The sequence below is a fragment of the Camellia sinensis genome, chromosome 1 (assembly GCF_055761805.1).
Source record: "Camellia sinensis isolate YWXY chromosome 1, ASM5576180v1, whole genome shotgun sequence".
Lineage (NCBI taxonomy): Eukaryota > Viridiplantae > Streptophyta > Magnoliopsida > Ericales > Theaceae > Camellia > Camellia sinensis.
The window spans coordinates 217013179-217030127 of NC_138961.1; the positions used below are offsets into that span (position 1 = coordinate 217013179).

The 16949-nt window shown below is 35.6% G+C and overlaps 1 protein-coding gene across 1 annotated transcript; it reads right to left on the reverse strand.

Moving 5' to 3' along the window:
• Nucleotides 1-69: 69 nt before the first annotated feature.
• On the reverse strand, nucleotides 70-2398 carry LOC145822491 (uncharacterized). Its single transcript, XM_082919591.1, has 2 exons — nucleotides 2070-2398; nucleotides 70-1184 (listed from the first exon to the last, which is right to left on the reverse strand). Exon 2 carries the CDS (start codon nucleotides 1177-1179, stop codon nucleotides 70-72), a length of 1110 nt encoding a protein of 369 aa, XP_082775717.1. The 5' UTR covers nucleotides 1180-1184; nucleotides 2070-2398.
• Nucleotides 2399-16949: the final 14551 nt, after the last annotated feature.

A 16949-nucleotide genomic window follows, 5' to 3' on the forward strand; every position in this document is an offset into this window, starting at 1 on the left:
CCAAAACCAGAGAAAATTAACATTCACTCAATTCCTACATGTATAGAAAATTCACCTACTTAGATAAAATTAGATATATTTACAATTACTTTCATTCCCATCTTTCCCCGTTGCAGCAAGCATAACTCCTTTGTATCGTCCTTTCAAAAATGTTCCATCAAGAAAAAGCAATGACCGACAATATTTGAAACCAGCAATGCATGCATGAAAAGCCACAAACACTCTTTTGAAACGTTTGTTATCTTCAAAATCTAACTCAAAACGACTCCCTGGATTGTTCTTCAATGCCTCATCAAAATACCACCGTAATTGATCAAATGACAAACAAGAATCCCCATATGTACTACATTTTGCTTTTTCAACACCCAACCAACCACAGTTATAACTGATTGAGACCCCATACTTGTCTTTCATTTCTTTCACAACATCCACTGGACGAGTTAAAGGTTTTGCACTTACCTCTTCAAGTATTAGCCTAGAAACTAAACTGGAAGTCATCCTCGAATGTTTACTCGTACGAACCGCCACACCACACGTATGTTCATTGTTCAAAGTCCTTATGTAGAAGAACCCATTTGTTTTTTCAACAGAAGCATGTACACGCCACATACATCCCCTTGATTCCTTATATGCACATTCTGCCGTAACCCTCACCTTGTCATTTTTAACATACGTAAACTGAAAACCAACCTCAATAGCATACTTGCATAAAAAAGTACGGAACTCAACCACACCACCCTCAAACTTTTGTCCAACACTCGTAATATTATTCCGCCAACTAGCCGACAATAACACATTTTCTTGGTGAGAACAAAACTTAGAGAGTGAATTCCTTTCAACATCCACCAGCCTATCACACTCACCATCCACAACATCTACCCAATTAGACCCCACTTCATCCTCTTCATCAGAAGTACTACATCTACTAACTGAAACATCAACTATATCAACACCGCGTGCACAAACAACCCTCAACATATTCACAAAATCAATATTATTTCGAACCATACAATTCGGATGGCCCAAAATAGAATATGAAATACACATAGTCTCAGGTTTCAAATTCTCCCATGTTTTACACAAAATGCCAACCAATTCCTCAAAATTCAATTCGCATGAAACATTAATGACAATAGTATCATTCCCATATTTGCACAGCAACAACACTGCACTGTCCATTGAAACTGAAACAAAAAACAACAAAAATAATTTGTTTAACATAGAAACACTTCACAAGAACAACATAAAAGTCTAGAGAAATTTCTAAAAATTATAATTTTCTCTGAACTTAAAATAAAAGTCCAAAGACATCTACAAACTGATATTCACCTTCAAGATGATAAAAAACAAAATCACAGAAACTTAATGAATCACAGAGAAATTTACTGCTAACTATTAAACACAATTATAGAAAAAAAATCACATAGAATACAAGTCCAGAGAAATACTTTTCCCTGAACTACAAACTGAAAGTGAGTAACAAACTTACAATTTTCTCTGAACTACAAATGCAAGTCCAGAGAAATTTATGAACTTACATTCACTTTCTCATATTCTATCTCCATTACAAACTTCTAATAATATATCCATATGCACTTATAATTTCCTCTGGACTGCACAAACAAAAGTGCAGAAAATGAAATTTCTCTGGTTTGAAAAAACATAGAACAAAACTTATCATTGATCAGCATGTTGATAAAAAACAGAGCTCCAAAAAATGAACTCTAAACATCAAAATCACCTACACTGTCAACACTATTTGAAATTGATCAAAAAACAAAGAATGAAAAATTAATTCCAAAAAATAAAAATCAACTATATCAAGCTGGCCTCTCTCTAAACAAAAATCAAAATCCATGTGGAATCTAAATCGAAAACAAACCTAATTCAACTCCACTCAAAAACCTACGCGATCAAAACACTGTCAACACTCTTTGAAATTGATTAAAAAACAAATAATAAAAAATCAATTCCAAAAATAAAAATCAACTCTATCAAGCTTCCCTCTCTCTAAACAAAAATTCAAAACAAAAATCAAAATGCATGTGGTATCTCCATCGAAAACAAACCTGATTCAACTCCACTGAAAATCTACGCGATCAACACACTGTAACACCACTGAAATCTCCGACGAAATCTCCAACGAAATCTACACGATCGTAGCAATCTTTCTCGTCAACTCCACTGAAATCTTCGACGAAATCTCCACCATAAAATCTCCATTGAAATCTCCGACGAAAACTCCGACAAAATCTCCACTTCAAATTCGGTTTCCAAAATCTATCAGTTAAGTCAACAATATAATATTCAAACAAATTTATGTTATAAAGGAAGGGTAATTTAGGTACTTTATAACCTAAAATAAATTTGAGGGATCTTAGCCATCAAAACATATTATAAAGGACCTCTCCCCCTATCAAAAGTAAAGGAGGGACCTTAGGCCAATTTTTCCTTAATTATAAGTTTTTAAATTATATAAATCAAAATTTATCTCATTTGGCAAGTAACTGTTTTAGCCTGAAAGTCAAAAAATTACTAAAAAAATAAAAAAGTCAACAATTTATACTAAAAAGTCAAAGACTATCTTTTCTCTCTACTTTTTGTACATCTTTTCGTAAAAAATCAAAAAATCATCCCAAACATATTAATTTTTTTACCTCATATTTTAGCCAAAAAGCTACTAAAATAGCATGTTTCCAAACGAGGCCCAGTCTCAACATTATCATTCCCTTTCGAGAAGCTGATGGTTGTTTAGCATCTTAGTGTGAAATCTCGAGTTCAATTTTTATGAAGAGAAGTTTAATACCTTTGTGGTGGTTGGCTTATTTCTCTCACATTATGGGATTGTATATAATTTGCACTGATTGTTGGGTTTAACTTGGTCGATTGGTTGTTGATTTTCTAGTTATTACAAACTAGTTTTTTGTTTAATGATATAAATATTTCTCTTAATGTAATTAATCTCCTATCTATTGACAAAAAAAATTATCAATTAAATCTATTAACTCTCTAAAATATTTAATTCAAACATAATCAGTTGTTGAAATGATTAAAAAAATAAAATATAAGCACATAAATATTATAAATTAATTAAAAATCCTATCTAGTTAAAATTTTATTTTAAAAAAATCTTAAATTTTTATTTTATGTTTGAAAAGTGGGCATAAGTTCTTTTGGTGAATTTCCTTCATAAAGGTAAAGGTAATTATTTTCTACATTAGTTAATTCATTGCCTTTATCTAATATTATATGTTGATTTTTATTTATAACTTTTAATTGCTTATCTTTATGTTTTTCGTTAAGTTATTTTCATAACTTAATAATATATTATTTCATTATATTATTATTTGTAGTAAAGTGATATTTTTAAAAATTCAGTGTATATAATATTTGTGGTGGGTAAAAATTCAACCACCTTTGCTGCGGCGGCACTCTAGCGTGAACACAGTATGGAACTTAGCTTGAAACTGTAGCACTTGTACTCTTTTTAAACTTTTGGGAAGTGTATTTGAATCCTTTATTTTGTTTTGGGAATCTTTGGTGTTATTGTATCTTGGTTTTGGAGGAGTATAAATTAATTTAAACTTGTTGGGATTGTTCATTCACACTTGTTTACGTTGAAAAATTGTTTGGGAACTTAGAAATTCTATTCTAGGGTCGACACCAGTCTTCCTAAGGGTCAACCCTTACCTGTTGGTGAAATTTCTGGGTGTATTGCTGGAAAATAAGGTAGACACCAGACTGGAGAGGGTCGACCCTCTTATGTCTGTGTGTTAGTTACTGGAAGATAGGGTAGACACCAGATTGGAGAGGGTCGACCCTCTTTTGTCTGTGTGTTAGTTGCTGGAAGATAGGGTAGACACCAGACTGTGAAAGGGTCGACCCTCTTATGTCTGTGTGTTGGTTGCTGGAAGATAGGGTCAACCCCCTCTTGTTCAAGGGTTAACCCCTACGTGTTTATTTCAGATTTTTGAGGTCCGAGTGGGTCCCATCTAAGGGAAGTTTTTTAGGCCTATTATTTTATTTGACCTTGGGGTTATTTGCTACTAGTATAAATAGACCCAAACCACTTTCCTCTCATTACTTTTTCTCTTATTTTCCTCTCAATCCGTGATTTCTCTCTTCTCTCTCTAAAACTTAACTTTTCGCACTTAGATCTTCAGATCTACTTACCTAGAGCCATCTTTTCACCTTGGTCCTTTGGGAAAGGTTGTAAATCTTGTCAAGGGCTTTCTATTGATCCAAGTGATTCGTGGTTTCGCCACCGATTATTTTTGGGATGTTTTCTCTTCGCTTCAAGAGGTAGAGATTTCTTTGCTCCTTTCCAATACTTCATCTATGGATAGACATGTGGTAGTTTTTATTGCATAAAAACCATATTCATTATGAATTTTTCTTGAAAGCCATGAAAGGGGATCTAGGGTTTGATATTTGTGAATGGTGTTGTTAAATTGTTTGTTGTTGAGTAATTTGGGAAATGATTTTACTATGTTTGTGAAGAAAGGGAGGAAAGCCCTAATTTGATATTATTGATATAATGGATTTAAAAGGGATGGAGTTGAATAATCTTTATATTTTACTTATATGGGTTGGATAATTGTGTTTATACCAAAAGAAAACAAAAGAGAAGTAACTACGGTGTTGGTATTGTTTTAGACTAATCACGTAAAGTTGAGTTGAGTTATGGTTTTGGTACCAATGGAATTGGTTTTGCATAAATAAAGATGATGGATTTGGTTTTGGTTTTGTAAAATGACAAGAATGAATTCCTAGAAAATGGTTAGAGTTGTGTGGATTGGAAAAGAAACAAAAGTGGTCTTTTTGAAAGAAAATGAAATCATCACCCTTTGCAAATGAATAATGAACTTGAGGTCGGATCTTGAAACCTTCACATATTAACATTGTTATTGGACTGAAAGTCATGCGAGAATTGGATTTTTGTTTTCCTTTCGTATTAGATGCAAAAATGGATAGATATGAATGTAAATGGTGGGATTGGATATTTGAAATCTCTCACCTATAAAAATATAGATAGTTTACCTATTTGGAGATTGTATATATGTTTAGAAATATATGTTTTGAGCTATTGGTGGAGGATAGCTATGACTGTTGTAGAAATTGCATGTGGACTAGGTGAATTGAAATTAATCACTTATGCTTGTCATTGAATATGACTATAACTATATACATTGGATATGTATAGCCATTGGGAGTGGAAAGGGGATGAACTCCATATGTGATTATGTGTTCATATACATTGTGTATGTATTACACTTATGTTGTTATGCATTCTAGTATGTTGAAATGGTTGAGAATGTGCTTGCGCTTCGAATGAAAGGTACCATTACTTTCCAGCTAGTGCCTGGAGAATTGGTCACGCTTCGAATGAGAGGTACCAGTACCTTCCAGCTAGCGCCTGGAGAACTTGGCAGAGGTACCATTACCTTCCAGCCGGTGTCTGGTAAATTGGCATTTTGTTATGGAAAGGTGTATCCTTGAATTGGAATTTTGTTATGAAAAGGTGTATCCTTGAATTGGAATTTTGTTATGAAAAGGTGTATCCTGGACTTGGCATTTTGTTATGGAAAGGTGTATCATTGACTTACCGTGCTTAAGGCAGGTATAGCAGAATTTCATTTATCATTATTGTCTTAGTGTATCTGGGTATATCATGGGTCATGATGGTTATTGTTCTAGAAGGCCGTGTTGCCTCAATTGTTGAAGCAGATAGTTATTGATTGCTTATTGTTTTCCTTTTTTTATTAAAGGCATACTTGTATAGTTATGAATGTGTTGGAAACGGACGTAAGTATTGTGTTAAGATTGTGAAAAATGTGAAAGGCTTTGAATACTTGTGGACATGTTTTGAAAAGGCAAATCAGGTATAAGTCTGGAAAGTGAAAGAAAACATAATGGGCTTGGTAAAATTGTTTTCTTCAGAAACTTATTATAGTCATATGAATTTTGGAAAAAAAGTATCAAGAAGGAAGAAAAATGAATTGCTTATGTTGTTGAATGAAAAGAATGACTTTGATAGAAGTTCTTATATACATATTTTCTGTATAAACCATCACATTATTTATACAGCATGAGACTAAGCATTCATGATCATAACCATCTGTAAGTTGCTATTGTTTAGGATCATGTTGAGATCCCTACTGGACTTTATGTTCATCCCACGTTGTTAATCCTTTTTTAGGTGAACATCGAGAAGTGTTTCAAGGTCATGGATCTTCTTTACTTGTTGGCCACAGGGCCTTTTATTTGTGGGCGGAATGCCATTGATGTAAAAGGGTTAAACGTTTTTTTTACTTGTAAAGATGTAAGCCTACGGGCAATTTATTTAGTTATGCTCATGTTGTATTTATTTTGCATTTGGATGAGAGAATCTTTATTTATTCTTACTCATTGATGTAAAGAGTTTTCCGTATGTTGTCTCTGAAATTGAATTAAATTAATGAATCTGGTAATGGTTCCGAGAAATAAAAAGTGGGGTGTTACAGAAACACTCAAGAAAATATGAAGAACCCAGCTGGTAGGCAGTCAACGAACTCTCTAATTCTTAAGTTAGTAAACTTGAAAGTTATGAAGTAAGAAAATATAAAAATAAGAGCAGCCCAAAGTGGTGTTAATTAATTATCTCCCTTTTTCCTTACTTAGTAAGGCTTTATATAGCCCTCAAAGTGACTATTGGAGTTGGTTCCACTTCCCTTGCCAATTCTCATGTTTAGCCCACTTTTTGTAAGATCATGTTCCACTATCGCGGATTTCTAGGAGTGGTTGGCCCTTAAAGTAAGGACCAAGTTGTGACCAAGTTTGCCCCTGAGAGCCATGCCTTCTGACCTAGACCCCTAGACCTAGTCTTTTGGTCTTGCACCTCTGATTCTGGACCCAAGTGTCCAGACCTAGACTTCTGGTCTTGTACCTCTGGTTTTGGTTCTGCACCTCTAGTTCTGAACCAACATGTCAGGACTTGGACTCTTGGCCTTGCACCTCTGGTTATGGTCCTGCACCTCTGGTTCTGGATTGGAATTTCTGGACCTAAACCTCTAATCTTGGTCCCTTAGTCCTATAGACTTGTTATTATGCTCATTATAGTGTATCCTGCGTAGGTTTTGCACATTTTATGTTCGGAATGAAACTCTTTATTTTTGCCTCCCACAATTGCCCCATAACTCCGACTTTTCCAAGGCTAGTCATAGGGGAAAATTGGAGTTCATCCGAGGCAGAACTATCCATACTAGAGCGAAAAATTTCAATTATTGATTAGCAAACTTTCTTATACTTAAGTAATTTAAGTGAAAGAACATAATTACAATCTGAGTTGGATTGTCCAACTTTCTTGTACTTAGGAAATTACTAAAAATTATACTTAAGTGAAATAAAATAACTACAATCAGAGCTGGGTTGTCCAACTTTCGTGTACTTAAGAAATTGCTAGAAATTGCACTTAAGTGAAAAAAACATAACTACAATCAGAACTGGATTGTCCAACTTTCTTATACTTAAGGAATTGCTGAAAATTGCACTTAAGTGAAACAACATAATTACAATCCGAGTTGGATTGTCCAACTTTGTTGTACTTAGGGAAATGCTAGAAATTACACCAAAGTGAAAGAATATAACTAGAATTTGAGCAAGTGTAGACAGCGCCCGGGGAGGGCCTCGCGCTACAATTCGGACTCGATTTGTGTCACGGTTCTTAATCTGAACCAAAGAGTCCAAATCTGGCAAATCGTTTTGAGAAACAGATTTTTGAAAAAGTAGTGCCAAACATGGACTGCTTTGCCAGATACAGAGTCGCCACCTAAATATTTTTTATGGGAGAATTTAGGAAACCCTGACTCGGTGCCGAAGGCCACATGTCCGTCATCACCGGAGTTGTCTCGGCTCGGGAGCTTGGGTACGATCGGGGAAGGTCAGCTATGAGCACCCCCTTTCGCCCGGTCCGAAGACCGGCCTCTACTAACCGTGATATCCATTTTTGAAAACTTTATGTGTTCTTATTCCAATTATTAGCCTAGAATTACTATGTTATGCGCGCAGCAAACAAGTATAGACTAGATTGCCTAATTTGGAAATAAACATTGCATATCCGTTCGGTTTAAAAATGCTTTGGAATTTGCTACTCGCAAGTAGGCTAAAATACGGATTTCAACGAGTTTTTCCAACTCAAACAATCCAACCTTCACCCACAGGCATTCAAAACAGTTTAACACATAAGCATCTAGCCACATGTTAAGCATGCTGTTATGGCAACATTCACACTCATGCGATATGCTAAAGCGGAAATACTTACATCGTACTCCGTGCCAAAACAAAGAACTTGTTAGCAAACATGCATGATCCAAGTCCATGTGAAGTGCCTAATGCATCGCATACAAAATGTTACTAGAATAAGCTCGGCTATCCTAAACATGTCATGTGAAAATGCACAGTTATCACATATTCGGTTTGAGAATTTGAAGTATTGATGCAATTAGCGTGATGTACCGAGCCTAATGCATGTCAACAAATGCATGAATGCACACATGCATAGCATAAGGTATGCTAAATTAGACGTGCCCTATTACTAACCATCAAAGCAGGTAAATAAAAGGGAAGAAAGACGTGAGGTTGGAAGACATACACACACTCACGCACACTTATTACAGATTTGCCCTCGCTCGGAGGGACCAAATAAATATTACAAATTAAAATTAACTAATTAACAAATTAACTAATTAATTAAAGCAGAAAAACGCCTCAGGAAGCGTGCCACCATGCGCAAGCTGCCTCTGTTTTCCTTCCTTTCCTCCTCTGGAGGCTGTCAAAGCCTCAGGACTGCATCCTTGGACAGAGGGGATCATCACCGGCTGAATGAAACTTCCGCCGGCAGTGTAGTATGGCCATCGGCACAAAATAGGGTCTGTCGGCAGAGAAAATTGTGCCGGTCGGCACATTACACTGCCGGTCGGCAGAGTATTCCTGCAGAACCTGCAACTCACAGCAACAAAGGGCAAAACAAGGCATGGCAGCATATTTCAAGGTATGTATGCATCAACCATGTCTCTTATCATTGTGATGACTCAAAGGGACATGTGTCTCGGTTCTCGGACCACCAATCACGCATTTCCATGCATGATGGCCCAAAGAACCAAGTATGCAACTTTGGTTTCAAATGCAACGCACACCAATCAAACAAATTAGGCCCAATTCCTATCACCAATTCAAGGAACAAGGCATGCATGCCAGATGCAATGCAACCTAGGCATACAAGCTAAGGATGCAACATGGCATGGCAAAACACTTATGCAAGCATACAAGCATGCATATGGCAATGCAAATGGATGCAAAGATGGACTTAAACATGAATTAGGCGACTCTAAAATAGGCCTAAAACAGTAGCCAAAAGTGCTAAAGAGTGAGAGCTAAATGGCATGCACACACACATGCTCATGAGGACCAACACTTAAGCATGAATCAAACAACATTCAAGCACACTTGAAAGAAGGAAACATGGACAAATTAGCATGCAACATGAGCCTTAAAATCATGTTATAAAATGATGCCAAATCAAATTATAAATCAAGTCAAGCATGCAACAAAAAGTCCAAGTGTTCAAGGCAAGTCGATAAGGCATTGAACTACACTTATCATGACCAAACATGGCATGCATTAAACAACTAAAAACAGATTTTTAGCATGTTAAAACAAGGCCAAAGGACTCCTTAGATGGCATCTAAGTGGCCCAAATTCAAAGGCATGCAAAGGCACCAAAACATGGAACATTGCAAAACATGCTTTCAAAGCATTAAAGAGGCATGCGAGGCAATCAAACAAGCATGGAAATGGGACTGAAATGACATGTAGAATGATCCCAAATCACCAAAACAATGCAAAGATGGCATGCTACACATGCACATACTCAAGGCCAACAAGCCCAAATGCAAAGGAGCCATATAATGCATGCAAAGATCGGCCCAAACGACTATGGACAGAGCTAAAGCATGGCAAAATAAGCACATAATCTTCACAAATGCAAGCCTAAAACATGCTCCAACAAAGGCTAACAACCTAGATCATGTTAAGGCACAAACATGGCATTACAAGGCAACTATGCTAAACATGCATAAGGTTCCAAAACCAACTTTAAATCATGTTATATCATGGATATATAAGCATGAAAAACAAACCAAACATGCTCAACACACACTCAAGCATAGGCTTCCTTAGGAAGGCCAAAATGTGCCCTTTTCAAGGACAACAAGGAGAGGGGGTGGCCCTCTCCTTCTTGGGACTTCAAAGCATCATCTTCACCACTGAAATCCCTCAAGATTTCAGTGGTGAAGAGACCTCAACACCAAAATCCCGGAGCTAGCACAAAATGGCTCAAAATGAGGCCTTTTGAGGCCTAAGGGTGGTCAACACCCCTCAAACAACAAAACACTCTTAATAAACAATAAAGAGGGATTAAAAATAGAACTTTTTTATGTTATACAATAATCACAAAAACAGCTCTAAGATAAGTATAAAATTGATGCAAGAATGGGGAATAAAGGTGTAAGTTTCTTACCCTTGTAGTCCTCTTCAACAAGGATGCTCCAATGGCCTCCTTTGGCTCCAAATCAGTCAAGAAACTCAAGAACAACCCCTTAGAACTCTAATCTCAAGAGGAAGGTGAAACACTAGGTGTTTGTGTGCAATAGTAAGGCACAAAACACCTAGTGTGCAAAATGGGAGGGAAAGAGAGATAGATTGTGTATGTCTAACCCTAACCCTAGAAAACCAGAGCTCTCCTCTGTCTTTTCTCTCTCAAAAATGTCTAAGCCTCTCTCCTTGCCTTAGAGAGAGCTCCTCTCTATAAGCCTCTTGTAAAGCTTACAAGACAAGCTTTGCAAGAGGGAGATCCCTCCATACACGTGTATAGAGGGGAGCAAAAGTTATACAGCTGTCCAAAAATATCTGCAAAAGCAGATGAACAGCAATCGGCCGGCAAAAAATGCCATCTTGGCCAAACAAAGTGCCGACCGGCACAAAAAAGTGCTGACCGGCAACAAATAGTGCCGACCGGCAAACTACATTGCCGGTGGCAGCAAAAACCAGCCGGTGGCATCTAGCCACTGCCGGTGATGGGTGGGGATGGTCTACAAGCCCCACCCTGCCTCTCAAAGGCAAGATGCAAGTGTTTGGTGCAAAACCAGACACTAAACGGTCGAGTTCGGGGATCCTGAGGCGGGGCGCGCGAGCCGAGACCTCCGGGAACTCCAAACGAACACAAACATGGATAATCACCGAGTGTTCAAACGGTGACGTCCAAGTCTTGAGGACGGTCAAAAATGGGGTGTCTACAGCAAGATTGTCCAACTTTCTTATACATAAGGAATTGCTAGAAATTGCACTTAAGTGAAAGAACATAACTACAATATGTGCTAGATTGTCCAACTTTCTTATACTTAGAGAATTGCCAAAAATTGCACCTAATCGAAAAAACATAACTATAATCCGAGCTAGATTGTCTAACTCTCTTTCCTTCGAACCAATAGTTGTTTAGAAATTTTTTGATATTCCTCCAGCTCACTATACTGATCAACCCTGATTAATAGATTAATAACTCCTCTAGCTAGTTTCTTGGAAAGGGATTGCTATAACTTATCTTTTGGTGACAAACCATGCTTAAATGTGGCGACTGCTACTTGGTTTGAACAGTCCTCCTTAACTTCATAAAAACTCTCCCAGTAGAGTTGAGAGTACTACTTGAGGGTCTCATCAGGAGTTTGTTGGAAAGCGAGCAAAGCATTCACCTCCTTAGCTTACTTGATGCTGGTTACAAAGTGCTTCACATAACTCTCTGACAATTGTTGCCAACTATCAATAAACCCTTCATGAAACTTGTCAAACCATTGGTTGGCTAGTTTTCCTAGGCTGGATAGGAGGACCCTGCACATGAGTGCCTTATTCTTGTTCCAAAGGGACATTGCATGGCGATAGTGACAAAGATAGTCCAAGGGATATGACCGACCATCATGGAGCTCAAACTCTGGGATGTTGAAATTTTTTAGAGGTTCTATGTTATTAATCCTCCTACTAAAAAGAGAAGTGATTAGATCAGGCCTTTGTTTTGTTGTCCAGACCATATTTCCTTCAGATGCTATTCGGATAGGTGCTGAACTCCATTGTTCTGTTCGGACAGGTGCTGGAGCATGTAGTTCTGCTCAAACAGGTGCAGGGGCACATTGTTCTGTTCGGATAGGTGTAAGAACATGATGCTCTACTCGGAAAGATGCAGGAGTAGAATGTTCTGCTTAGATAGGTGCAGAAGCGTGTTGTTCTGTTCGGATAGGTGCATGAGTAGGATGCTCTGCTCGGAAAGATGCAGAAGCACATTGTTTTACTCAGACAGATGCAAGAGTAAGATGTTTTGCTCAGATAGATGCTAAAACACATTGTTTTGCTCGGAAAGATGCAAGAGTATGATGTTTTGCTCGGAAAGATGCAAGAGTATGATGTTTTGCTCGGACAGATGAACGAGCATGATGTCCTACTCGAACAGATACCATAATAGGATATTTTGCTCGGACAGATACATGAGTAGGATGTTCTGCTCGGATAGGTGTAAGAGCAGGATGATCTGCTCAGAAAAATGCAGGAGCAGGATGTTATGCTCGAACAGATACAGGAGCATGATGTCCTATCTAGTTAATTAAAAATAAAATATAAGCACATAAGTATTATAAATTAATTAAAAATCTTATCTAGTTAAAATTTTATTTTAAAAAAAATCTTAAATTTTTATTTTATATTTGAAAAGTGGGCATAAGTTCTTTTAGTGAATTTTCTTCATAAAGGTAAAGGTAATTATTTTATACATTGGTTAATTAATTGCCTTTATCTAATATTTTATATTGATTTTTGTTTATAATTTTTAATTGTGTATCTTTATGTTTTTCGTTAAGTTATTTTTACAACTTAATAATATATTATTTCATTCTATTATTATTATTTGTAGCGAATTGTTATTTTTAAAATAAGCCGATTATACTTTTTCAGTGTATATAAATAATTTTATTAGTAAGATTGAGAAACCAAACTCTAATGCTAATTTAAATAGAGAATAAGAAAAATAAGATTTTTCTGGAAGTAAATCTTAAGATATTTTACTAATTTATAATATTTATGGGCATACATATTTTTTTTGTAGTAATTATTTCAAGAATAAATAGTTTTGAATTACCTACTTTAAGGACTTGATAGATTCAATCAATAGTTTAAGAATTAAGTAGATTTTGATTTATATACTCAGGGATTTAATAGATTCAATCGATTGATTAGAGAATAAACAAACAATTTGACAATAGTTCAAAAGAAGAAAGTGAAATTAACCTTAAATTCTAATAATTTTAGTATAATTATATTGCACTTAATTTAGGTAAAATTTATTTTTTTTAATAATTCATTACTTATATAAAAAATAATAATTATTCACTTTGCTTGGTTACACTTTTCCAAAAACACTTTTTCAGAAATTTTTTTACTTTTTTAACATAAATATACTTAAAAAGTAAAAAAATTGTGAACAAAACCTTTTAAAAATTCACTAAATACTAAAAATACAAAAAAAATACGAGAATTCAATACATTTTTTACATTTTTATGTATTTATTAATTTTTAAAAATATTTTTTCACAATTTTTTTACTTTTTAGATACATCTAAGTAAGATGCATCTAAAAAATTAAAAAAAATGTTAAAATTTTTAAAAATATTCACTAAAAACAAAAAAATACGAAAATGAAAAAACTCAGTTTGCAAAAGACTTAATCCAAAAAACTCAATCCAAAAAACTCAAACCAAACACATTGTTATTATCTCTTTTATATTTAAATTTATATACTTTTTATTTATTTTTATGTTTTGCATTATTTACATTATTTTCAACTCATTTAACCTTATTGAAAATGTAATCAATAAAATTATGCCAAAATTATAAGACTAACTATATTTTTCTCAAACTTCAAGAGATACTATGGCAATTTACATTTGGATAAACTATATTATTAGTACCTATAATTTAAGTGAAGTGCCACTTAAATTCCCGTAATTTTAATTTAAATAATTTAAATATCATAATTTTAATTATTCGTGTAAGGTTTTTCTCAAAATTAAAGGAATCAAAATAAAAGAAACTTGATAACTACTGTTGGAATTACATAGAAGGTTCCAACATAATCCCTAATTTTATATGTGGTAGGGGTGTAATTTGGGTGGGTTCAACCCAACCCTAACTCGAAATTTCTTAGTGTAACGCCCCCAAAAATATTTAATAAATCCAACTCATGAATGGAAGAATAACAGAAATAAAATACTTTCATTTATTAGAGTTCATATTTCAAAAGATAACACATGCAATATACATTCATAAATATACATCCTGAATCTATAGCATGTAATGCTAGTTGATGATTAACAAAATAAATGCCCTACGGGCTTACATCTTTCCAAGATATTGCCTAGTTACAACAAAATAGAGTCATAAGCTCTGTACATATTGTGACAACCCTCACCACTGTTTACTGATTAACCACTGATTACTGCTAAACTGAGACTAAACATGTTAATTGACTGACTGATTGAAGTCTGGAACTGATTGATTGTCTGTATCTGCTTAAGTGCATCTCTATCTGTTCGACTGTTAAACTATCTGTTCATGTTTTATGTTTTAAACTGCAAATTGAAGGCCTTATCGGCGACCGAATCTGAAATTGATTAGTGATATGTGTTAATCATAATTTATGTGATTTTATGGCATATTTATTTGAAATGTGATTTGGTATGATTAAATTAGATTAAATAATGCTAAATTGCAATAGTTGGATTTATTTACCAAACTACCACTTAGTGGCCACTTTATACAAAACACATTTGAGCCTTATTACATTCAAACAAAACATTTCATCAGCCATCTTGGGTCTATAACCGACTAGAGAGAGAGGGAGAGGAGAAAACCTTGTTTTCATCTTGAATTTGCTCGGAGGCTTAGGGGATTTGGAAGATAATTGCAAAATTGAGCTTCTAGACTTGGAGTTGGAGACTTAAGGTAGGGTAATTACCTTCATGATTGTGTATTTAAGATAGTTCTTGCATGGTTCATGTTACATTCATATTATATTGAAGAGTTGAGTCTTGAATTGGACCTAGCATGTCGAATTGTAGCATATATCATGCATGCATGTTGCTATTCTTGAGTTTGAAGTTATTGTTCATGAAATTCCTCATGCATGTCCATATTTTTGCATTGGACCATGAGTTCATCTTGTTTTTGGAGAAATTGTCTCATTTGAGCATGTATTTGAAGCTTGAAGTTGTTTAAAATTCATGCATATAAAGCTCTTGCTATGTTCTTGGAAATTGGTTTGAAACTGAGTTTAATTGAATTAGCTTTGAGCTTTGATTTTACAAATGGAGCTTTGAATCATGTTATATTATGAGTTTACAAGAGTTTTTCAGAAAATTGGCCCAAGAGGATCGAATTTGGTATTTTAAAACTTGGTTTTGAGCTTGAGGTTTGAATCAGGAATTTCCAGAATTTGGACTTCCACTCGAGCGGGGTTACTGGCGCTCGAGCGGGAAAATCGTGTTCCCAGCATTTTCATCTGTTTTACAGTCCGCTCGAGTGGGGCATTAGACGCTCGAGCGAGGACTTGTGTCACATGCTCGAGTGGGTATCGAGCGCCCAATCGAGCGTGATTTTCGCCCATCCAGTATTTTTGTCACGTTTTGCAGACCGCTTAAGCGGTAAGGTTTATGCTCGAGTGGAGAATTTTGTTCGCATGTCCGCTCGAGCTGGGAAACCACGCTTGAGCTGGACCTCTGTTTTCTGAAAATTCTGAAAATGTTTTTAAAGTGCATCTTTGCATCCTCATTTCATCCTAAGCATTCCTAGGCCTAGTTTAAGGCATCTTAATGAGGTTATTGATGTAGAACCACACTGAGGCAAACTAGGGATTACGTTATTATTTTCCCAACTGTGTAGCTTAGTGTGTGTTCATTTTGCAACTGTGTAGGGTTGGCATTCGGAGACACGTACTAGCTTATCTATAGCCTAGAACTCTGTGAGTAACAATGTTGTAAAGATATGTTCGAAAATGAATATTTTCTGAATGATCAACTGAACTATTTTCTGAACTGTTTACTGTTAATTGAATGAATGTTTGTCCTCTATTCTGAACTGTATTGTGGCATCCTTAGCAACTACTGTTACTGTTACTGCTACTGTTTCTGAACTGTATTGTGGCATCCTTAGCAACTACTGTTACTGTTATTGCTACTGTTAAGAGATCTTTGTCAGTTCCTATGTTGGAACTTCTGTTTACTGTTATGATGGCCATCATTGACTGTTCGGTCTTTCAAGACCTACTGTTTACTGTATTGTTCTGCTAATGGATGTACCACATATGACTGTTATGACTGAATGACTGATATACTGATTCAATGAATTGTTTTCGTTACTGTAAGGACATTCATTCTTAACCTCTTTACACATTATGTTATTCACTGGGCTTTAGCTCACTGCTCATATACATATATGTAGGTGTTCAGGCACCAGACCGGAGCTAGAAGCGTGGGTTAGACTCCCTTTTGTCAAAGCCAACCACTGTGCCTCACTGCGAGGTTCCGAGCCTGTCAAGCTAGGGCTCTTGGGGTGTTTTAGTTTTCCCCCTTCTTGGTTATGTTCTGTATAGACTGAATTTTTTGTACTGTACTGTTTTAAATAGGGATTAAGTCCCTGTCCTGAATGATTGTATATATTGTACATGTATGTATAGCCTGTTCTGTTATGAATGTGTATACATATGAAAAGTTTTTTTGTATACAGACTGTCACAGCTCATTGGACATCTTTTAATTATTGTTTTGGCTTCCGCCAGCCCCTGTACTCTGTATTACTGTTAAGCAGGCCTTCGATAATCTC

Excerpts from the sequence above, each read along its gene's own strand:
- LOC145822491 (XM_082919591.1), bottom strand. The coding sequence starts at position 1,179 with ATGGACAGTGCAGTGTTGTTGCTGTGCAAATATGGGAATGATACTATT.